General features: G+C 38.6%; 1 protein-coding gene across 1 annotated transcript in view; it reads left to right on the top strand.

Moving 5' to 3' along the window:
* The window catches only part of pid1 (phosphotyrosine interaction domain containing 1), a 90353-nt gene that overhangs the window by 34932 nt on the left and 30764 nt on the right, over window positions 1-24657 (top strand). Inside the window, exon 2 of the mRNA XM_061925681.1 lies at window positions 14185-14331. Coding sequence (XP_061781665.1) covers window positions 14185-14331 — 147 coding nt within the window. The remainder of the gene's footprint in view (window positions 1-14184; window positions 14332-24657) is intronic.

Below are 24657 nucleotides of genomic sequence, written 5' to 3'. Positions count from 1 at the left end.
CGTGTTTATTTTCCGGAGACAGTTTGATCAGCTGGGATCAGGCACCTGAAAATAATTCGGCTTGCGCAAAGCAGTCGGTGAAATGCAAATCTCAGAACAGAGCCTTTGTGTTTTTCTAATCCTGGCTGAGGTTTCTGAGGTCTCCATGTGACGCCAGCCATTGTGTATTGTACAGTGCAGACAGGACCCTCGTCTCATAACACTTGGTTGGACCATGGAGTCCAAGTCCAAGTCCCACTCAAAATAGAGTCCCTCACTGCCAGGTCTTGACGAGAAGACTTTGGCACATTGAGGAAGAGTGTTAAAAATATTGCGAATCAAATCCGGCGGGGGCCCTGCACTCAGGTCTTTCGTTCCCGGTGGGGGGTGGGCAACCTCCTCTCCCTCCACGCAGTGCCCGGGCCCGGCCGCAGGAATGCGAGCCGCTGTCAGGAAGCTGTAAAGTGCTGACGCGGAGGTCAGCAAGCGTTTACACACATGTGGCTTTACTTTCACAACTCTGAACCTTTTTTCTTTCTTTTTCTCATTTTTCTCCATCTGCTCCATACACATCTTTTTCATGCCTTGGATCCCACTTTTCTGACACGCACACCTCCCTTTTGTCATTTGTTTTAATTGCTGCTGTGGCCCCAGCAGTGGAACTTGACTTCAGGATCATCACAGGATTACGCATGTTGTATCTAACACTTAAGTGATGAATGTGCTACTTTCTGACGTCATTGTGTGGATGCGCCAAAGCATTCACACATATGCTTCTCTACACCAAAATTAATCTGTTTATTATTCAATTTCTTCTTCTTCTCCAGATTTTGGCGCGCTCTACCTTCCACATTTTTCCTCCGATTCAAACCGTTCCAACTTCCAACTGGGGAATCGCGGGTTTTCCCTTGACAAATTCCAAAAATTCCCAGAATTCCAGGTTTTCTGGGACAGTTTTCCCATTCAAAATGAATTGGCCATTTTTCAAACTTTCCAGAGTTCCTGTTTTCCCAAAGCCCTATTTCCACCTTTTTTTCTGTCAACTACTCCTTCCACATTTTTCAACCCACTTCAACCGTTCCACCGTCAAAACATTCCTCTCAATTAGGACAAAAAAATAAGTAGTTTTTTGAGCTGGAAAATTCCCGAAATTCCAGGAATTCTATACCATTTCTCAATTCAACATGTTACTACTTTAACATTTCTCAACCGATTTGAAAAATTCCTACACCAACCATTTTAACTCATTCGGATCATTAAAATTTTGTCTATCATTTTTTTCTTAAATTCCCGCTTTTCCCCAAATTCCCACATTTTTGGGAAATTCCCATTGAAATCAATGGGACAATCTTCAAAGTTCCACAACTCCCACATTTTTTATCCGATTCAAACTGTTCCAACAAAAGAAGAAGAACCATGATAAACATTCTGAATTTATTTAATCCATCCATTCATTCATTCTCAAAATAATCTTACTCATCTCACCATATGAAGTGTAACTTACTTCACCGAGTATTATTTATTTATTTATTTATTTTTATTGTGATTACTTATGCAGTATATTGTGAATAAATTGAGAACAGGAAGTGAACCAAAGTTTTAGCAACTGTTATGTAAAAGAAAAGGGGTAGGATTAAATAAGCTCTGCTTCTTCCTACTCCTTTTCGAACATGTTGAAAAGAGAAACTGGAAATTGTGATGTATCATGTTGTAAGCTTGCATGTTCGAAATAAACTCAAACTCAAACTCAAACTTCAAAATATTCAGCCTGTTCAGGAATTGTGTGCTCTACTTCAACAATTAGATATTTTGAAGTTCAACTTCAGCATTGGAGCATTCACACGCAATTCCTTCAGGAATTGCCTCATCTAGTTGCAACATAATATTCAAAATGCAATATAGCGCACATTCCGATATCCTCCTGAGAACCGGACTATACCCTCAAATCATATCATGACTACAGACATAAGGGCTAGGGGTCTGTAGTCATTGAGGTAGTCTCTGGTGGGTTTTTTTGGGATTGGGAACGATTGTGACATATTTAAAGTATTGTGGGACGGTGGCAGGGACAGGTAGAGGTTGAACAATTTGTTGATGATCCCTGCCAGCTCACCAACACACCTTAACGCAATTGAAAATGACAAAAACGCTCCAACGTCAAGTTAAAAAACGCTAGTTTGATGCTAATACATTGGCTTTGCAATTGGCATGCTACTGATTAGCATTAGCGATTTTAGGTGGCAATTTCCAAACTTTCAAATTTGTTAGTGAAAACTACAACTAAGATACATGTTACAAGCAAACAACTAGTGCGTAATATGTTCAACTCTTACAGTATTAACACTTTTTGGCGCAACATAAAACAAAATACACCAAAAACTATACACTGACGTCTTAGACTTACAACTGTAATTGCAATTTAGGGCCTGTTTTACAAAAAGTAAAGTACTAAAACACGTGCAAACCGAATAGCACACGCAAAGCTGATCTGCTAAACGTGTGCAAAGTAGATTTCATCTCCTAAGTGAGCCTAATAAGGTGTGAAAACCATTTTGCATCTCTGTCTTCATTACTATGCAGAATATATGCTGATCGTTAAAAAGCCCACAATACTGGGAGGAGATATGGCAAATACATTATACAGCACGCATAATGGGATTTATCAACACTCATCCCCGTTTTTCAGGCACTATTTAGCATTTTCTTTAGCAGGTCTGCAAAAGTAAGTGCAAACTGGCATCAGTGCTCCCGCTGCAAAGACAGACTATAGACAGAGAATCCTCTGTCATACATGTTTTCAACATAATGGCATGGTCTGTCAGAAATTAAAAATATTTAACATATCCTCTATTCAGCAACATTCTTTTATCATTTTATAGCTGCATTCTGGGTGACCTGAGATCGTTATGTGAGTTCAAAGTCATACCAAAGACTAGAAAAATGGGACCCATTACCTCCCTGCTTGGCACTCAGCATCAAGGGTTGGAATTGGGGGTTAAATCACCAAAAACGATTCCCGGGCGCGGCACCGCTGCTGCCCACTGCTCCCCTCACCTCCCAGGGGGTGAACAAGGGGATGGGTCAAATGCAGAGGACAAATTTCACCACACCTAGTGTGTGTGTGACAATCACTGGTACTTTAACTTAACTTAACTTAAGGCAGTGTTTTTTAACCACTGTGCCAGATATTGCCTGGTGTGCTGTGGGAGATGATGTCATTTCACCTAATTGGGTTAAAAATATTTTTGGCAAACCAGTAATTATAATCCGCAAATAATGTGCCGCGTCTTTGCTGTCTAGAGCTCGGCAGAGTAACCGTGTAATACTTTTCCATATCAGTAGGTGTCAGCAGGTAGATAATTGCTTTGCAGATGTCAGGAACATGGTTTGTCGCGATCACAATATGCAGACGACAGCGGGAGGCAGCGTGCAGGTAAAAAGGTATCTAATGCTTAAACCAAAAATAAACATAAGGCGAGTGCCGCTAAGAAAAGGCATTGAAGCTTAGAGATGGTCATGCAGAACGAAACTAAAACTGAACTGGCTGCAAAGTAAACCAAAACAGAATGCTGGACGACAGCAAAGACTTACAGCGTGTGGAGCAGCAGACGGCGTCCACAAAGTACATCCGTACATGACATGACAATCGACAACAAAATAGAGAACACTACACACAGGAAAACAGCAAAAAACTCAAAATAAGTCAGGGGGTGATGTGACAGGTCGTGACAGTACACCTACTTTGAGACAAGAGCTATAGCATGCTTGATTATGGTTTGAAATTATATCCAACAATTGCGAGAACGACTTTTTACTATCAATATCGGCTGCTGAGTTTCATTTTTTTATGTTTTCTACTAGTGGTGTGCCTCGGGATTTTTCCAATGAAAAATATGTGCCTTGGATCAAAAAAGGTTGAAAAACACTGACTTAAGGGGCTGATTAAAACAAATTCAATAGAAGCGTTTTGGTGTCTGCTCACTTTTTAATTTTTTTTTAATGCCTTTGTTTTTTTATAATATATTTTGTTAACGCTTTTCCTATATGAAACAACTTCTTCTAGTAGCATTTTGTGTGTGTTGAGCACAGTAAGTGCAGCCTCTTTCCCATGAGCATGAGCATGATGAAAGGAATGTGCAGTAAATGATCCAAAGTCTCCGTGGTGATGCCCCGGCCTCCGTATAGTACACACAAAGTCGTAATTTAAATAAGGCAGACTGCATCACTTTTGATTTGTACATGCAGTGTTAGTAGATCACACACAACACGTCCATTAATAGTACATGTAATTTTATAGATTAGGCCGGTTGTTATCATAAGATTGGCAATAAAAGTTAAAAATAGCGTCAGACTTTGTGGGACTTCTTCTGGAGGCTACAATACGTTATATTAGTTTGAATTGTTTTCACATAAAAAAACACTCATTTTCAAGGTGTGGTGGCTATGATTTTGCTGTGACGGTGCGCCTCCATCAGTTACATTAAGGGGAAACCCTGTGGATGATCTGTATAGGAATCAGCAGCATAAAACTCAGATCAAATGTCCCTATTCTTAACTATCTATTTCTTGGGGAAAGCGTGGCTCCGTTGGTAGAGCGGCCGTGCCAGAAATTTTGGGGTTCCAGGTAGGGATGTCCCGATCCAGGTTTTTGCACTTCCGATCCAATACCGATATTGTTTTTGCATTTCCGATCCGATACCGATACTGACCGATACCGATACTGACTGATACTGGCCTATCCGAGCATGTATTAAAGTTTAAAGTTATTTAGCCTAATTAGTTGTCAGAATCATGTTGAAAAGAGTTTTAGTACTCTTGATAACAACTAGCCAGCTGAATTAGGGGAGTTTGAATAATACACAATGGTTGGTAACAAGAAACTGACCTGTTTATTCAAGGATAAACACAAAATAGACAAAATTATACATGACAAACAGAAATGGCATCATTGAACTAGGGCTGGGCGATATGGCCTTTTTTTAATATTGCGATATTTTAAGGCCATATTGCGATACACGATATATATCTCGATATTTTGCCTTAGCCTTGAATGAACACTTGATGCATATAATCACAGCAGTATGATGATTCTGTGTGTTTTGATTGATTGATTGAGACTTTTATTAGTAGGTTGCACAGTGAAGTACATATTCCGTACAATTGACCACTAAATGGTAACACCCCAATAAGTTTTTCAACTTGTTTAAGTCGGGGTCCACTGATACAGATATATACTATCAGATATATACTATCATCATAATACAGTCATCACACAAGATAATCACATTGAATTATTTACATTATTTATAATCCAGGGTGTGGAGGGGGGCGCCGGATGTAAGTGTCAAAAAGACAGCCAAAGAGTTTGATATGAGAATAAATCTAAAGTTAAAATATAAGGTAGAAATGCACCCATTTGCAGTAAATGTAGTCTTGATTTTCAAAATTTTCTTTCAAGGCTTGCATGTCTACATTAAAACATTCTTCTTCATACTGCATTAATATATGCTACTTTTAAACTTTCATGCAGAGAAGGAAATCACAACTAAAAAAATCACTATTTTTTTCATACAGTGTTGATGTGGAAATTTTTGCCTCAACATTTTGATGGTGTGGGCGTGTGGCACCGAATGGAGATAAGCGTCTCGACAGACGTCACAATATTTGAACAATGATGACGAAAACTGTTTTCTCTGTCGTGTCCGTGTGTCGAAAATTGTTATGCGCTTATTTTTTTATTTGATTTTGTGCGTGGCATAGATTTGCTATGCGCAGAGGACGCTTAAACAGTGCGCAATTGCACAGGCGAGCACCTTAGAGGGAGCGTTGCTCGCACGGCTGCGCTAGCATCACAGCTAACGTTAGCCATGCTGCTACCTCTCTGCTCGGGGAGGACGTATACCTATGTGACGTATGTCGTGACAGTATGTGACGTGTGTAAGAAGGTGCACTTGCTGTCTGTGAGAGGGAGACACAGGAAAGAGTGAGAAAAGCCTGTCGTGTAATGCCAGCAGCTAAAAGCAACTGCGTGAGAATTCACAGACCTGTGGATGTGTTGAAGGTGTGCTGGAAAATGCGGAACGGAAATTACGGAGCAGCAGAAAAGTGGAATGTATTATTTAAATCGGTGCGTTGGAAAACACGGACCGGAGTTTTTTTTTAAACTGGATCTGGATCGGCATTTTCCCATGCCTTGCCGATACGCAATTTTTGGCAAATATCGGCAGCGGATCCGATCCAAATATCGGATCGGGACATCCCTAGTTCCAGGGTTCGATTCCCGCTTCCGCCATCCTAGTCACTGCTCCTTGGGCAAGACACTCCACCCACCTGCTCCCAGTGCCGCCCACACTGGTTTGAATGTATCTTAAATATGTAGATAATGTGTTCCACTATGTAAAGCGCTTTGAGTTTCTAGAAAAAAAGCGCTATATAAATCTCATTCACTTCACTTCTTAACCTATTCAACATTTATTATGTTCTTGACATATGTTTCCTACCAAAGTTAATGGCATTTCATCAATAATTGATTATAGATTCTGACTGTTGAGGCCAGATCGCAAACCATCCTAACCCTTATCCTTAAAGCACCTAATGACATAGAGACATAACTCTTGTGGTGCAATGCTGTAGGGTCAGTGTTATTGTTTCTACATGTTCAACTGACCAGTGCCTACAGACCACAAAACCTGCAGCCAAAGACTCTCACAGTTGTACTCGACATTGGCAGACAGCCGACAGTTGGCTCGCTCTAAACCAAGCCCATTGATTTGCTCAGCATGTCAATTTGTGTCTACATACTGTAGATATTAAGGAGGAAATACACAAAACCTTTCAAGTGGGATTGAAAACAGTTTCTTGGCCTGCTATCTTAGTTCCCTTGTGAAAGCTTTTCTTATTAAATGATTCCCTCCGACGTTTTACTGACAGCCTGCTAAGGTGGTGTTGCCTTCAAGTCCTCAGAGCGAAAAACTGAAATAACAGTCAGTAATGAACTCAAAGGTTTATCAAACTCCTGGTTTCCTATGACGACGTTCATCTTCAAGTCCACTTGCACTTGGATCTTTCCTACCGAGCAACATCAGACGACTTTGTCGCACATTTAAATGCATCCATAACTGATTAGATTGAGGTATTTGTAGATATTTACATTTGGTTTAAAACAGGGGTCTCAGTCACGCGGCCCGCGGGCCAATTGCGGCCCGCAAGACGTTATTTTGCGGCCCGCACCTTAATATGAAAATTTAATGTTACTGCGGCCCGCGAGTTTTATATGAATGGCGCTTGACAGCGTCATACTTGCCAACCCTCCCGATTTTTCCGGGAGACTCCCGAATTTCAGGGCAATCATTCTCTCGAATGTCTTCACCCAAACAACAATATTAAGGTCGTGCCGTGATGTCACTGCCTTTAGCGCCCTCTACAACCTGTACAAACAGCATGCCAGCCCAGTCACATGTTGTATTTGGCTTCTGTATACACACGTAAGTGACTGCAAGACATACAGTACTTGATCAAAAGCCACAAAGGTCACACTGAGGGTGGCCGTATAAACAACTTTATCACTGTTACAAATATGCGCCACACTGTGAACCCACACCAAACAAGAATGACAAACACATTTCAGGAGAACATCCGCACCGTAAGACAACATAAACACAACAGAGCAAATACCCAGAAGCCCATGCAGCCCTAACTCTTCCGGGCTGCAGTATACACCCCCGCTACCACCAAATCCCGCCCCCCCAACCCTGCGCCCCCACACATCAATGGCACGCCCTTAATATTATTGTCCGGGTGAAAATCGTGACAAATTCGGGGGAATGGTTGCCCTGGGAGATTGTCGGGAGGGGCACTGAAATTCGGGAGTCTCCCGGAAAAATCGGCAGGGTTGTCAAGTATGTTGCTAGGGTGGTATAGCCATTCAAAGAAGGTGAATTCATTAAAAAGTGCATGTTAGATTTTTTTAAGAAATCTTTTCTTGCGGCCCAGCCTCACCCAGTTTCTGCATCCAGTGGCCCCCAGGTAAATTGAGTTTGAGACCCCTGGTTTAAGATGAGTGTACAGACCTTGGCAAGCAATACAGGTGGATTTCTTTAAGTTCCTATGTTGCATAAGTTACATGCACGTCTGGCCGATCAACAACAATCTCCGTGAGGTTGATACTATTTTGATCATATCTAATTATTTGCAAACTTTTTAAGTCCTTTGGTGTCATAAATCAGATATATATGATAATAGCTTCAATGTAGAGGCAACTTGTTTTTCCACTCTACTGGTACTTTAATTTGTAGCATTATTTTGTGATATTCCAAGCGCAATATGACCAATGTATGTGTCTGCAAATCATGCATTTGTATTCACTCTTTTTTGTTTGTTTTTGCATTGACAAAGTAAAAACCAACAACTCCTAATGAGGACAAAGTAATGACAACCCATGATGTGAGTTGAGTTGAGTTGAGTTTGAGTTTATTTGGAACATGCATGCACACAACACGATACATCACGATTTACAGTTTCTCTATGAAACATGTTCAAAAAGGAGTAGGAAGAAGCAGAGTTCATTTAATCCTACCCCTTCTCCTTTACATAACAGTTGCTAAAACTTTTGTTCACTTCCTGTTCTCAATTTATTCACACTATACTCCATAAGTAATACCATTAAAAATAAATAATAATTAGTGAAATAAGTTATATTTCATATGGTGAGATAAATAAGATTATCTACAAAATGAACGGATGGATGAAATAAATTCAGAATGTTTATCATGGTTCTTCTTTGTACTTTGTAAACACTTTAAGTTTGAAGAGTTTCTTGAAGTGGATCATATTAGTACATTGTTTGATTTCTTTGCTTAATCCATTCCATAATTTAATTCCACATACGGATATACTGAAGGTCTTTAGTGTTGTAGGTGCGTACAAATGTTTTAAATTACATTTTCTCTAAGATGATATTTCTTATTTTTATCTATAAAGGTGTCCAATCTTGTGGTGATCCAAATGAGGATTGTTATATTTGACATTAGGTTTTGCTGACTCTTAATATGTCTGTTATTTTTGTAGTGTAAATACAATCTTATTTAGCGAATTGCTCAGATTTGACTCGTCCAAAGAATTCCACTAGGATCATCCCTTTTTGCTTAGCCTCAGAAAACTAGTAGCGTAAGAAAAGGCTACTTTCCCTGGAAAAAATGGGCCTTTCAAAAAGATTAAAAAAAAAAAATTAATACAAGTTATTTTTGCTTGTAATGAGCAAAAAAATATATACCAATGGAACAAGTCAAAATTGTCTTGGTAAGATTTCTCGAAATAGACATATTTAAGCTTTATAAACTTAAAAGTGATCTTGAAATTAGTAATTAAAAATTATTATTAGCTATACTTACTAAAATTGTGAGGTTTGTGTCTTATCATGATGCTCAAAAGTAGTTATTTTTTTTTTTTTAAGTTATTTTTGTTGTATAAATATAATCACTAATAATTTTGCGAATTGCTCAGATTTGACTCGACCAAAGAATTCCACCAGAATGATCCCTTTTTGCTTGGCCGCAGAAAACTAGTAGCGTAAGAAAAGGCTACTTGCCCTAGAAAAAAATTTACCTTTCAAAAAGATACAAAAAAAATTAATAATTAATACAAGTTATTTTTGCTTGTAATGAACCAAAAAAAAAAACAATATAACAAGTCAAAATTGTCTTGGTAAGATTTCTCGAAATAGACATACCGGTATTTAAGCTTTAAAAACTTAAAAGTGATCTTGAAATGAGCAATTAAAAACTATTATTAGCTATACTCACTAGAATTGTGAGGTTTGTGTCTTATAACAAACTCATGATGCTCAAAAGTAGTATTTTTTTTAAAAAGTTATTTTTGTTGTATAAATATAATCACTAATACTTTTGCGAAGTGCTCAGATTTGACACGACCAAAGAATTCCACCAGAATGATCCCTTTTTGCTTAGCCTCAGAAAACTAGTAGCGTAAGAAAAGGCTACTTGCCCTGGAAAAAATGGACCTTTCAAAAAGATTAAAATAAAAAATAAAAAAATGAATACAAGTTATTTTTGCTTGTGATGAGCAAAAAAAATATACCAATGGAACAAGTCAAAATTGTCTTGGTAAGATTTCTCGAAATAGACATATTTAAGCTTTAAAAACTTAAAAGTGATCTTGAAATTAGCAATTAAAAACTATTATTAGCTATACTTACTAGAATTGTGAGGTTTTGTGTCTTATAACAAACTCGTGATGATCAAAAGTAGTACCGGTATTTTTTTTTTGGAAAGTTTTTTTTGTTGTATAAATAAAATCGCTAATAATTTAGCGAATTGCTCAGATTTGACTCGACCAAAGAATTCCACCAGAATGATCCCTTTTTGCTTAGCCTCAGAAAACTAGTAGCGTAAGAAAAGGCTACTTGCCCTGGAAAAAATGGGCCTTTCAAAAAGATTTTAAAAAAAAATAAATAATGAATACAAGTTATTTTTGCTTGTGATGAGCAAAAAAAATATACCAATGGAACAAGTCAAAATTGTCTTGGTAATATTTCTCGAAATAGACATATTTAAGCTTTAAAAACTTAAAAGTGATCTTGAAATTAGCAATTAAAAACTATTATTAGCTATACTCACTAGAATTGTGAGGTTTTGTGTCTCATAACAAACTCGTGATGCTCAAAAGTAGTATTTTTTTTGGGGAAAGTTTTTTTTGTTGTATAAATATAATCGCTAATAATTTAGCGAATTGCTCAGATTTGACTCGACCAACGAATTCCACCAGAATGATCCCTTTTTACTTGGCCTCAGAAGACTAGTAGCGTAAGAAAAGGCTACTTGCCCTGGAAAAAATTGACCTTTCAAAAAGATACAAAAAAATTCATAATTAATACAAGTTATTTTTGCTTGTAATGAACAAAAAAAAATACCAATAGAACAAGTCAAAATTGTCTTGGTAAGATTTCTCGAAATAGACATATTTAAGCTTTAAAAACTTAAAAGTGATCTTGAAATTAGCAATTAAAAACTATTATTAGCTATACTTACTAGAATTGTGAGGTTTTGTGTCTTATAACAAACTCGTGATGATCAAAAGTAGTATTTTTTTTTTGGAAAGTTTTTTTTGTTGTATAAATATAATCACTAATAATTTTGCGAATTGCTCAGATTTGACACGACCAAAGAATTCCACCAGGATCATCCCTTTTTGCTTGGCCTCAGAAAACTTAGTAGTGTAAGAAAAGGCTACTTGCCCTGGAAAAAATGGGCCTTTCAAAAAGATTAAAAAAAATAACAATAATTAATACAAGTTATTTTTGCTTGTAATAAGCAAAAAATATACCAATGGAACAAGTCAAAATTGTCTTGGTAAGATTTCTCGAAATAGACATATTTAAGCTTTAAAAACTTAAAAGTGATCTTGAAATTAGCAATTAAAAACTATTATGAGCTATACTTACAAGAATTGTGAAGTTTTTGTCTTATAACCAACTTGTGATGCTCAAAAGTAGTTTTTTTTTTCCCCTGAAAAGTTCTTATGTACAAACCCCGTTTTCATATGAGTTGGAAAATTGTGTTAGATGTAAATATAAACGGAATACAATGATTTGCAAATCATTTTCAACCCATATTCAATTGAATATGATACAAAGACAACATATTTGATGTTCAAACTGATAAACATTTTTTTTTTTGCAAATAATCATTAACTTTAGAATTTGATGCCAGCAACACGTGACAAAGAAGTTGGGAAAGGTGGCAATAAATACTGATAAAGTTGAGGAATGCTCATCAAACACTTATTTGGAACATCCCACAGGTGTGCAGGCTAATTGGGAACAGGTGGGTGCCATGATTGGGTATAAAAACAGCTTCCCAAAAAATGCTCAGTCTTTCACAAGAAAGGGTGGGGTGAGGTACACCCCTTTGTCCACAACTGCGTGAGCAAATAGTCGAACAGTTTAAGAATAAAGTTTCTCAAAGTGCAATTGCAAGAAATTTAGGGATTTCAACATCTACGGTCCATAATATCATCAAAAGGTTCAGAGAATCTGGAGAAATCACTCCACGTAAGCGGCATGGCCGGAAACCAACATTGAATGACCGTGACCTTCGATCCCTCAGACTGCACTGTATCAAAAACCGACATCAATCTCTAAAGGATATCACCACATGGGCTCAGGAACACTTCAGAAAACCACTGTCACTAAATACAGTTGGTTGCTACATCTGTAAGTGCAAGTTAAAGCTCTACTATGCAAAGCGAAAGCCATTTATCAACAACATCCAGAAACGCCGCCGGCTTCTCTGGGCCCGAGATCATCTAAGATGGACTCATGCAAAGTGGAAAAGTGTTCTGTGGTCTGACGAGTCCACATTTCAAATTGTTTTTGGAAATATTCAACATCGTGTCATCCAGACCAAAGGGGAAGCGAACCATCCAGACTGTTATCGACGCAAAGTTGAAAAGCCAGCATCTGTGATGGTATGGGGGTGCATTAGTGCCCAAGGCATGGGTAACTTACACATCTGTGAAGGCACCATTAATGCTGAAAGGTACATACAGCTTTTGGAACAACATATGTTGCCATCTAAGCGCCGTCTTTTTCATGGAGGCCCCTGCTTATTTCAGCAAGACAATGCCAAGCCACATTCAGCACGTGTTACAACAGCGTGGCTTTGTAAAAAAAGAGTGCGGGTACTTTCCTGGGCCGCCTGCAGTGCAGACCTGTCTCCCATCGAAAATGTGTGGCGTATTATGAAGCGTAAAATACGACAGCGGAGACCCCGCACTGTTGAACGACTGAAGCTCTACATAAAACAAGAATGGGAAAGAATTCCACTTTCAAAGCTTCAACAATTAGTTTCCTCAGTTCCCAATCGTTTATTGAGTGTTGTTAAAAGAAAAGGTGGTGTAACACAGTGGTGAACATGCCCTTTCCCAACTACTTTGGCACGTGTTGCAGCCATGAAATTCTAAGTTAATTATTATTTGCAAAAATAAAATTAAGTTTATGAATTTGAACATCAAATATCTTGTCTTTATAGTGCATTCAATTGAATATGGGTTGAAAAGGATTTGCAAATCATTGTATTCCGTTTATATTTACATCTAACACAATTTCCCAACTCATATGGAAACGGGTGTCATGTCTGTGTGACCATGTTTTGTATCAGTCATGTTTTGTTTTGTTTAGTTATTGGACTCTTTAGTTTCTGGCTTTTCACTCCCTTGTCTTGTTTCCATGGTTACCCATTAGTTTCACCTGTTCCACGTTTGGACTCATTGTGCACTCTTGTTTGTCACCATAGCAACCCATTAGTTTTCAGCTGTCACGTCACGCACCTGTTTCACGTTTTGAGTCACGCACCTGTTTTCGTTAATCATGTCTGTAGTATTTAAGTTCATTGTTTTCAGTTTGTCTTCCTGGCGACATCCCACATTCTCCACACACCCTTAAGACCCTTGCTTCTCTTTTTTCATGCCGGTTTCTCGTCCAAGTAAGTTTTCTTTATTCATGCCATAGTTTGCAAGTTTTGTTAAATTGTTCATAGTTTCTGCCTTTGTGCAAGTTTTGTGTTTATAGTCAAGTTTTGTACTTCCGCCCTTGTGCGCGCCTTTTGTTTGCTTCCTTTTTTTTGTAGTTATAGTGTTTAAATAAATCATGTACTCCCCTTCACACCACGTATGGTCCAAATCTTTTGCACCTCGGGAGAACAAACCACGCCACAGTCCTAGTCGTGACAACGGGGTTTGTATGACTGAAAAAAAGGACTTTTCAGGGGAGTAAGTTTGTTTAGATATTTTGACTAGAAACTAGAAATGTATACTTGGTGAGATAGTGAGGTTTTTCCAGTGTGCTTTTCATGTTTTGACGGCGAGTGCAGCTTTCTGTTGTAACATTCATCCCCAGTTCTTGCCCTGGATCTGTCTCCACGGGCCTCCACTTTTTTTTCTTCCGGAAGGCAGTCTAATCTTTGGTTGTTTGGGATTTTGAATTAAGTTCCCCCTTAAGTAAAGGAATCTATTCCAGAGGTTAAACCTTTGCCATTAGAGACAAAAAGAGTAGACACCTTTCCGTTCCTAATTCCCTTGTATTGTGTTCTGTGCTTGTACTATTAAGGTTCCATTTTCAAGCAAAAGCAGCTGTTTGATATTTAATGAAGGTTTGATAAAAGCTTAATCTTTATCGTCTTTCTGCTTCAGCACTTTCAGAGCATGCTGAAGACCAAGCTGAATGTGCTGACGCTAAGGAAGGAGCCGTTGCCCACGGTGATCTTCCATGAGCCCGAAGCCATTGAACTTTGCTCCACCACACCGCTTACAAAGAGCCGGACCCATGCTGGATATAAGGTAAAAGCACATGCGCCCGTATAATCTCCTTAGTACTAATTCTATAATACTATTACAACACCCATAATCCAATTGTTTGCCTAATCAATACAAAGGTTCCATTTATTTCCTCCATGCACTTTCCCACCCTGCCTGGCCACTCCACGGTCCCATGGTAAAGACGGTGGACACGGTGTTAGCACGCGTAGATGTGCAAAAACACACACTTTGCATTGCGTTGCAATGTCGAAGCCGAAAGTGATGAGACATCAAAGACATGACCTCGAACTTCCTTCAGTTCAAATGTGGACATGAAGTGAAAGTCATTAGCACAGCCTGTACTAGCACACTCTCACAGTCTGTCACTAATTCACACACTCACAGGCGCTATGGAGATTCCATTTCTTTTTGACTTTTCATGCTGTGCAGGAACAAAATTGTTTCACAATTACGTCAAGACCGTGCAGTACCGAAAGTGTCCCTATCTTCCCATTAATGTTGTGTTAAAAAAATACAATCGCTTTCACTACATTTTTAGTACAGAATAGCAGTGACACGACTAGGGTTGTGCAATATATTTAATTATATAAATTTGGCCGATGATGGAGCTTTTACATGGTGGTAATTAGGCTTTTTTGCCGATATCCGATATTCCGATATTGTCCAATTCTTATGTACCGATTCCGATATCAACCAATACCGATATATACAGTCGTGGAATTAACACATTATTATGCCTAATTTTGTTGTGATGCCCCCGCTGGATGCATTAAACAATGTAACAAGGTTTTCCAAAATATATCAACTCAAGTTAAGGAAAAAAATGCCAACATGGCACTGCCATATTTATTATTGAAGTCACAAAGTGCATAGATAATGTAACGTTTCCATACAACAGAAGAATACATTTTCATTGCATTTTAACAGAAGTGTTACAGTAGAAAGTAAGCAGATATTAAGGGTAAATTAGCAAGTAGATTAATAACAGTTTTGAGAAAATAATACAACTGGAAATGACCCAATGTGTAAACAGCCAAATTAAGAGCCTTTCTATTCTCTATTATCATTTACATACCAAATTGTGATATACATTGTTATAGCAGGAGGCTGCAATATGTATCACAATATACATTCCAGGCCAAATCACCCAACTACTTTATTCATGTAAAAGTTATGAATCACATTCATTCACTCTGCTGTGCGCCCCTTGTCAACAAGTGATGACAGTATGTCTTCCAGATGAGATCATTCCCGTCATATTGTCGCGATGACATTCATTTCCTCAAAGTAAAGTGTAGCTATGGTTAAGCATGTGGAGCAGGACGCCCAGTCATTACTTAGAGGTTTCTAGCCTAGACAGTGACCCCCATGTCTTGTTCCCATTTGGACACTTTAGTGCATCACAATCACACACTTTTAATGGGTGAGGCAATGGTACACGTCAGTGTTTTTCAGTGAGGTCACGCTGTCCTACCATGAAATGTGTCATGCTCACCCTTTTAAGAGTATAGTTTAGGTCAGGACAAGGCAATTGGCTGTTTTTTTTTCTTCGAACTGAAATATTCACGATGCGAAATGGAGGCCAAGCAGTTACGTTGTTAAACCTCACTCCCAAACACCTTAAAGTGGACCTGTGATTTTAATCTAGATTTAAAACTGCCTTCTGGTCGAGATCAGTTATTCTCAAACTGGTGGTACGTGGGCGCCATCTAGTGGTACGCCAAATAATTACTTGATTAAAGTACCCTTGTTTAAACACAGTGTTACTGTTCAAAAATGTGTAATGTATTAAATATACCGTATTTTACGGAGTATAAGTCGCACCGGCCGAAAATGCATAATAAAGAAGGAAAAAAACATATATAAGTCGCATTTTTTGGGGAAATTTATTTGATAAAACCCAACACCAAGAATAGACATTTGAAAGGCAATTTAAAATAAATAAAGAATAGTGAACAACAGGCTGAATAAGTGTACGTTATATGAGGCATAAATAACCAACTGAGAACGTCCCTGGTATGTTAAAGGGGAACATTATCACCAGACCTATGTAAGCGTCAATATATACCTGGATGTTGCAGAAAAAAGACCATATATTTTTTTAACCGATTTTCGAACTCTAAATGGGTGAATTTTGGCGAATTAAACGCCTTTCTATTATTCGCTCTCGGAGCGATGACATCACAATGTGACGTTACATCGGGAAGCAATCCGCCATTTTCTCAAACACAGAGTCAAATCAGCTCTGTTATTTTCCGTTTTTTCGACTGTTTTCCGTACCTTGGAGACATCATGCCTCGTCGGTGTGTTGTCGGAGGGTGTAACAACACGAACAGGGACGGATTCAAGTTGCACCAGTGGCCCAAAGATGCGAAAGTGGCAAGAAATTGGACGTTTGTTCCGCACACTTTACCGACGAAAGCTATGCTACGACAGAGATGGCAAGAATGTGTGGATATCCTGCGACACTCAAAGCAGATGCATTTCCAACTGGACTGGACAGATCAGCTTTCAGGAAAGGAGAGCGGATGAGTGTATGTCTACAGAATATATTAATTGATGAAAACTGGGCTGTCTGCACTCTCAAAGTGCATGTTGTTGCCAAATGTATTTCATATGCTGTAAACCTAGTTCATAGTTGTTAGTTTCCTTTAATGCCAAACAAACACATACCAATCGTTGGTTAGAAGGCGATCGCCGAATTCGTCCTCGCTTTCTCCCGTGTCGCTGGCTGTCGTGTCGTTTTCGTCGTTTTCGTTTGCATACGGTTCAAACCGATATGGCTCAATAGCTTCAGTTTCTTCTTCAATTTCGTTTTCGCTACCTGCCTCCACACTACAACCATCCGTTTCAATACATGCGTAATCTGTTGAATCGCTTAAGCCGCTGAAATCCGAGTCTGAATCCGAGCTAATGTCGCTATACCTTGCTGTTCTATCCGCCATGTTTGTTTGTATTGGCTTCACTATGTGACGTCACAGGAAAATGGATGGGTGTAAAAAAAAAGATGGTTAAAATCAGGCTTTTTGAAGCTTTTTTTAGGGATATTGCGTGATGAGTAAAATTTTGAAAAAAACTTCGAAAAATAAAATAAGCCACTGGGAACTAATTTTTATTGGTTTTAACCCTTCTGAAATTGTGATCATGTTCCCCTTTAACGTAACATATTATGGTAAGAGTCATTCAAATAACTATAACATATAGAACAGTGGTTCTTAACCTTGTTGGAGGTACCGAACCACACCAGTTTCCTATGCGCATTCACCGAAACCTTCTTTAGTGAAAAATAAAAATAAAAATTTTTTTTCAAATTCAAGACAAAGTTATATGTTTTTGGTAACACTATAGTATGGGGAACATATTCTAAGTAACAAAGACTTAATTTAGTCTTACTTAGATTTCAGTTTTTGCAGTTCAGGCGGGAGGGAATGAAACAAGAAGGAACATACACACTGCAAAAACTGAAATCTAAGTAAGACATACTTGCCAACCTTGAGATCTCCGATTTCTGGAGGTGGGGGGTGGAGGGTGGGGGCGTGGTCGGGGCTGGGGCGCGGCATGGTTGGGAAGTGGTTAAGAGGGGGAGGAGTATATTGACAGCTAGAATTCACCAAGTCAAGTATTTCATATATATATATATATATATATATATATATATATATATATATATATATATATATATATATATATATATATATATATATATATATATATATATACACAGTATATATATATATATATATATATACACATACATCCTGAAAATATGCAAACAAAGCTGTGTTTAGATAATTGATACTTCAAACTTGCATAAATAAATATAACATGAATATAACATAACTTGGCTTCTGAGAGCTTCAAAATGTAATGAATAAAATGCTAAAGTTGTTGATAAACAAGCAATTATTTTAATAATTAAATATGGTCATTTTAAATGAATTATTATGATAATTTAAAATTAATTATTTCAAATATGTTTATTTTAATGTATAATTATATGGCTGGATGTAATAAGGAGTCAGAAAAAATACAAATAAAAATACAATTAATTTTGATGTTTTTAGCAAAATATAGTAAAAATGTATTTAGTTATTTAAAAAAATATATATATATATATTTATTTTTAGGTAAGATAAACATAATAATACAATTTGTCTCTAGTCTGGATGATTTAGTTCTTGTCACCCTGTTGTCCTCCCGTCATGAAAAAAGGCTGTCCTCACTCAGGTCCTCATGGAGCTGGAGGGGGCGTGGCCTCCAGCTCCGGCTGAAAATCGGGAGATTTTCGGGAGAATATTTGTCCCGGGAGGTTTTCGGGAGAGGCGCTGAATTTCGGGAGTCTCCCGGAAAATTCGGGAGGGTTGGCAAGTATGAAGTAAGATTAAATATCTCAAATAAGAGTTACATTTGCTTATTTTCTGTCTGATAAGCTAATTCTTCTCACTAAGCAGATTTTATGTTAGTGTTTTACTTGTTTTAAGGGTTTTGGTCCTAAATGATCTCAGTAAGTTATTACAGCTTGTTGCTGAGATTTGATGACCTATATTGAGTAAAACATGCTTGAAACTAGAATATCAAGTGTTGCAAAGCTGTGTCATCAACACTCACACGTATAAAACTACTTTTTTAAAGTAATAATTTCTTACTTGGCGAAGTTGGTAGAGTGGCCGTGCCAGCAATCGGAGGGTTGCTGGTTACTGGGGTTCAATCCCCACCTTCTACCAACCTCGTCACGTCCGTTGTGTCCTTTGGCAAGACACTTCACCCTTGCTCCTGATGGCTGCTGGTTAGCGCCTTGCATGGCAGCTCCCGCCATCAGTGTGTGAATGTGTGTGTGAATGGGTGAATGTGGAAATAGTGTCAAAGCGCTTTGAGTACCTTGAAGGTAGAAAAGCGCTATACAAGTATAACCCATTTATCATTTTATTTATTACTTCAAGCATGAAAAAAAAAATCATGATGCCGAGCGCATATCATTATGTCAAGATAATGGCACTAGCATTTACTTAATTTAATTAATTTCAACATATTAGGCAAAAAGGTCTCTTTTTCTTTTCAACCAAGAAAAGTACACTTGTTATTAGTGATGGGTCCGGCAACACCGATGCATCGGCGCATGTGTCAAGCTCATAGAGCAAAACCCTGTGTCGGTGCGCGTACCGCTTTTAGAAAGTCACGTGACCGATCATGAACTGTTTCGGTCACGTGACCGATACGCGAACTGTGTCGCACTGACGCCTCCTCTGTGCCCTGTGAGCGGGTCTTTTCTACAGCCGGAGAAATAATAACTAAGAAGGGAAAGCGTCTAAAATTGAATACGTTGGAAAAACTGTTTTTTTTAAATAAAAATGCGTAAAAAAATAAATAAAAAAAATTCCAGGTGCACAAGCATCCTCATTCACAACACATTCTCTTAGATTTCCATGTTATGATACATGTTCACATTATTTATTGACTGTATCTAAAAAAGATAAAAAAATATATTTGTATTTAAATGAAGTTATGAAATAATCCTAAATGAAATACAATGACTTGGTTTATATTATTGTATATACTAGGTCAGGGGTCGGCAACCCAAAATGTTGAAAGAGCCATATTGGACCAAAAATACAAAAACAAATCTGTCTGGAGCCGCAAACAATTAAAAGCCATATTACATACAGATAGTGTGTCATGGAATTAAGAGGACTTAAAGGAACCTCAAATATAGCTACAAATGAGGCATAATGATGCAATATGTACATATAGCTAGCCTAAATAGCATTGTTAGCATTGATTAGCTTGCAGTCATGCAGTGACCAAATATGTCTGATTAGCACTCCACACAAGTCAATAACATCAACAAAACTCACCTTTCATGCACAACCTTAAAAGTTTGGTGGACAAAATGAGACAGAAAAAGAAGTGGCATAAAACACGTCCTAGAAAGTCGGAGAAAGTTATACATCTACACAAACTACGGTGAGTTCAAGGACCGCCAAAATTAGTAGGACAAAACGGCGCTCGCCAAATACTCGAATCAGTGAAGCATGTTTAATATAAACAGTGTACTTTGTAATAATTAGGGAGGTTTGTGTCATGTTTGGACTCCTACAGAAACCATATTAAAACAAAAATAGATTTTTTTCCCCTCATCTTTTTCCATTTTTCATACATTTTTTGAAAAAGCTCCAGAGAGCCACTAGGGCGGCGCTAAAGAGCCGCATGCAGCTCTAGAGCCGCGGGTTGCCGACCCCTGTACTAGGTCATAAAATCAGTGTCAGTTGAGTCGGTCCATAGGTTGCCTGTAGGGATTTTTAATGTCCAGCAGATATCAGTATTTAGTGACACAGTATCGACACAGTATCAATACAGTTTTGCAATGTGTCGAAACGCTTCATGACGCCTTATCAACCCATCACTACTTGTTATTATTAGTGAGAATATACATATTTGAAGGTATTTTTGGGTTCATTGAGGTTAGCTCATTTTACTTGTTTTGGAAAGTTTTGACCAGCATAATTTTCTTGTTCTATTGGCAGATAATTTTAGCTTAGTTCAAATAAAATACCCCTCATTTTTGTATTTTTTTGTCTTGTTTTTTGAACACTGACTTTTTGCAGTGCAGGAGTTTCAGTCATGGCTGAGCAGAGTAGGGAGGAGGCTTTCCGACATAGTATGTCCAATATTGCCCACATAAGTCCGCCCATCAATGTGTCACCAGTGTTGAAAAAAATACTCCGAAAGCCGCAGGGCAGAGGCATCCAAAACTGCGTGCAGGCTCACGCCCGAATGCATGGACCTTATGATTTGATGCTTTGGCATTGTTTAACATGATAATCCTACATTGTAACAAGATTTATAGGTCAGAAAAGACGAAATTCATCTCAGCTTGTGCCAGACAACGAAGATGACAGCTCGATGCCGAGTGATCTGGACTCGCATTGAGAGGTTGGAGCCCCGGGCTGGAGCACGTAGTCATGTGTAGCAGTTGGCTGTCATTGCCACGATGGAAGACAAATATTGATATGTCGCCTAGGTGAAAGGCGAACATTGCTGGCCTTGATAGTCCTCTCTTCCTGGTGTGAATCCCAACATCCACTCGCAGCCTCTGAGCTCACCGCTCTTTCCAGCATTGTGGAGAATACCCAGCCATGTTGCCGTGGTTACCACTACCACTATTTAGCAGCGCACCGGCCACACCACAGTAATCTCTCCCATCTGTTTGCAAACGCAAGCACTCGAACTGGACATCTGTTGGCAGGTGCACCGTCCTGTCTGAGTCACTACCTGCCCCATCTGACTCCACCTCCACACATTTCTACCCCCGAAATAGGAAAAAGGGTGAAATCTTAAGAAACAACCACAGCTCTGCTCTCCCCGCTGACTTTTATATGCAACAGTACGCAGTGACACCATTTATTATCCTCACAGGCTGTTTTGTATTCTCTCTTATGCTTCCTTCATCTCCTCCACCTCCACTCAGTTCCCTTCAAGCCTTCAGTCCCAGTTTGCAAACAGAAAGGAAGGCTGGCTGAGGACTGCTGTCACCCTGCCAAAGCTAACAGCTAGCATGGATGAAAGGCCACCTCTCATTCCCTTGCTTGGCTCGCTGCTGTTAAAGCAATCCACTTCACATCCAACGAGACTCTGAGCTCGTTTGCACATTTGCAACCACGCCAGCTCTTCCAGTCCAAGACAATCTAGTCCTGTTTGAACTGTCCACCAAACTCCGCGTCATGAACACGCTTTGTTCCTGCTGTTTTAAAGGGGAACATTATCACAATTTCAGAATGGTTAAAACCATTAAAAATCAGTTCCCAGTGGCTTATTATATTTTTCAAAGTTTTTTTCAAAATTTTACCCATCACGCAATATCCCTAAAAAAAGCTTCAAAGTGCCTGATTTTAACCATCGTCATATACACCCGTCCATTTTCCTGTGACGTCACATAGTGAAGCCAACACAAACAAACATGGCGGATAGAACAGCAAGCTATAGCGACATTAGCTCGGATTCAGACTCGGATTTCAGCGGCTTAAGCAATTCAACAGATTACGCATGTATTGAAACGGATGGTTGTAGTGTGGAGGCAGGTAGCGAAAACGAAATTGAAGAAGAAACTGAAGCTATTGAGCCATATCGGTTTGAACCGTATGCAAAACGACACGACAGCCAGCGACACGGGAGAAAGCGAGGACGAATTCGGCGATCGCCTTCTAACCAACGATTGGTATGTGTTTGTTTGGCATTAAAGGAAACTAACAACTATGAACTAGGTTTACAGCATATGAAATACATTTGGCAACAACATGCACTTTGAGAGTGCAGACAGCCCAATTTTCATCAATTAATATATTCTGTAGACATACCCTCATCCGCGCTCTTTTCCTGAAAGCTGATCTGTCCAGTTTAAGGGACGGTGTGAGCCAAGACATCCAGGGGGTTTAGCTCGCTCGTCTGCTGGAACAAACTGCCGCCATTGCTTGCCGTGCTACCGAGGTCCTTTGTCCCTGAATTGCTCACACACTCCGGCAGATTCAATGGGGGTCTGGCGGCAGATTTCTTTGACTTAATCGTTGGAAATGCATCTGCTTTGAGTGTCGCAGGATATCCACACATTCTTGCCATCTCTGTCGTAGCATAGCTTTCGTCGGTAAAGTGTGCGGAACAAACGTCCAATTTCTTGCCACTTTCGCATCTTTGGGCCACTGGTGCAACTTGAATCCGTCCCTGTTCGTGTTGTTACACCCTCCGACAACACACCGACGAGGCATGATGTCTCCAAGGTACGGAAAACAGTCGAAAAAACGGAAAATAACAGAGCTGATTTGACTCGGTGTTTGAGAAAATGGCGGATTGCTTCCCGATGTGAATGACAAACACATTTCGGGAGAACATCCGCACCGTAACACAATATAAACACAACCGAACAAAAACCCAGAACCGCTTGCAGCACTAACTCTTCCGGGATGCTACAATATACACCCCCTGCTATCCCCCCCCCCCCCAACCCCGCCCACCTCAACCACCTCCAAAATTCCAAACTACTGTTTTGAGGCATGTAAAAAAAAAATAATGCACTTTGTGACTTCAATAATAAATATGGCAGTGCCATGTTGGCATTTTTTTCCATAACTTGAGTTGATTTATTTTGGTAAACCTTGTTACATTGTTTAATGCATCCAGCGGGGCATCATATCAAAATTAGGCATAATAATGTGTTAATCCCACGACTGTATATATCGGTATTGGTTGATATCGGAATCGGTATTTTAGAGTTGGACAATAGCGGAATAGCGGATACCGGAAAAAAAGACATTATCGGAAGAAAATTAATTATTAATCTACTTGTTCATTTACTGTTAATATCTGCTTACTTTCTCTTTTAATATGTTCTATCTACACTTCTATTAAAATGTAATAATCACTTATTCTTCTGTTGTTTGATACTTTAAATTAGTTTTGGATGATACCACAAATTTGGGTATCAATCCGATACCAAGTCGTTACAGGATCATTACGGGTGTGGGGTGTAGCGAACCGGTACTTTTCAGAGGCGGTATAGTACCGAATATGATTCATTAGCATCGCGGTACTATACTAATACCGGTATATCGTACAACCCTTGTATGTATATATGTACACACACACACACACATATATAGCCTAAACCTTATACATGTTTACATATATATGCAGATATCAAAATATATTTTTTAAATATACATATATATATATATATATATATATATATATATATATATATATACATATATATATATATATATATATATATATATATATATATATATATATATATATATATATATATATATATATATATATATATATATATATATATATATATGTATGTATGTATATATATCAATGTTTATTTATATAGCCCTAAATCACAAGTGTCTCAAAGGGCTGTATATATATATATATACATACATATATACTGTGTATGGTAGAATGGTAAATCCTGATCTGTCTTGTGTTTTACCACGTGTTGAGCAGATTACAGTAGCTGTTTCACCTACGTCACACCACACCACACCAGGCCGATGCACTATAGCCGGATTGCTTGTTATTAAAAGATTAGCTTTGTTATGAAAAGGCATGTGTTGTTACTTCCCCGTTCCATTCTAGTTATTGAAGTGACGGTTCTTAATGATCAGCCTTTTACCGGTAATGCCCTTTTTGTACAAAATGCTGTACAAATGCTAGAAAACACTTAACAAGCACACAAAGTAGCACTAACATCAACAGTACTGTGCTGACTGAATAAAACACTGCAGATATATACTGTATGCTCGCTCACGATGGATGTGCTGCCGGGCACAACATGGCTGCTCTGCAAGG

This window comes from Nerophis lumbriciformis, linkage group LG30 (genome assembly GCF_033978685.3).
Source record: "Nerophis lumbriciformis linkage group LG30, RoL_Nlum_v2.1, whole genome shotgun sequence".
In the NCBI taxonomy this organism is placed as follows: domain Eukaryota; kingdom Metazoa; phylum Chordata; class Actinopteri; order Syngnathiformes; family Syngnathidae; genus Nerophis; species Nerophis lumbriciformis.
The sequence above is the reverse complement of the archived record's forward strand: the minus strand, read 5'-3'. Positions and strand labels throughout refer to the sequence as shown.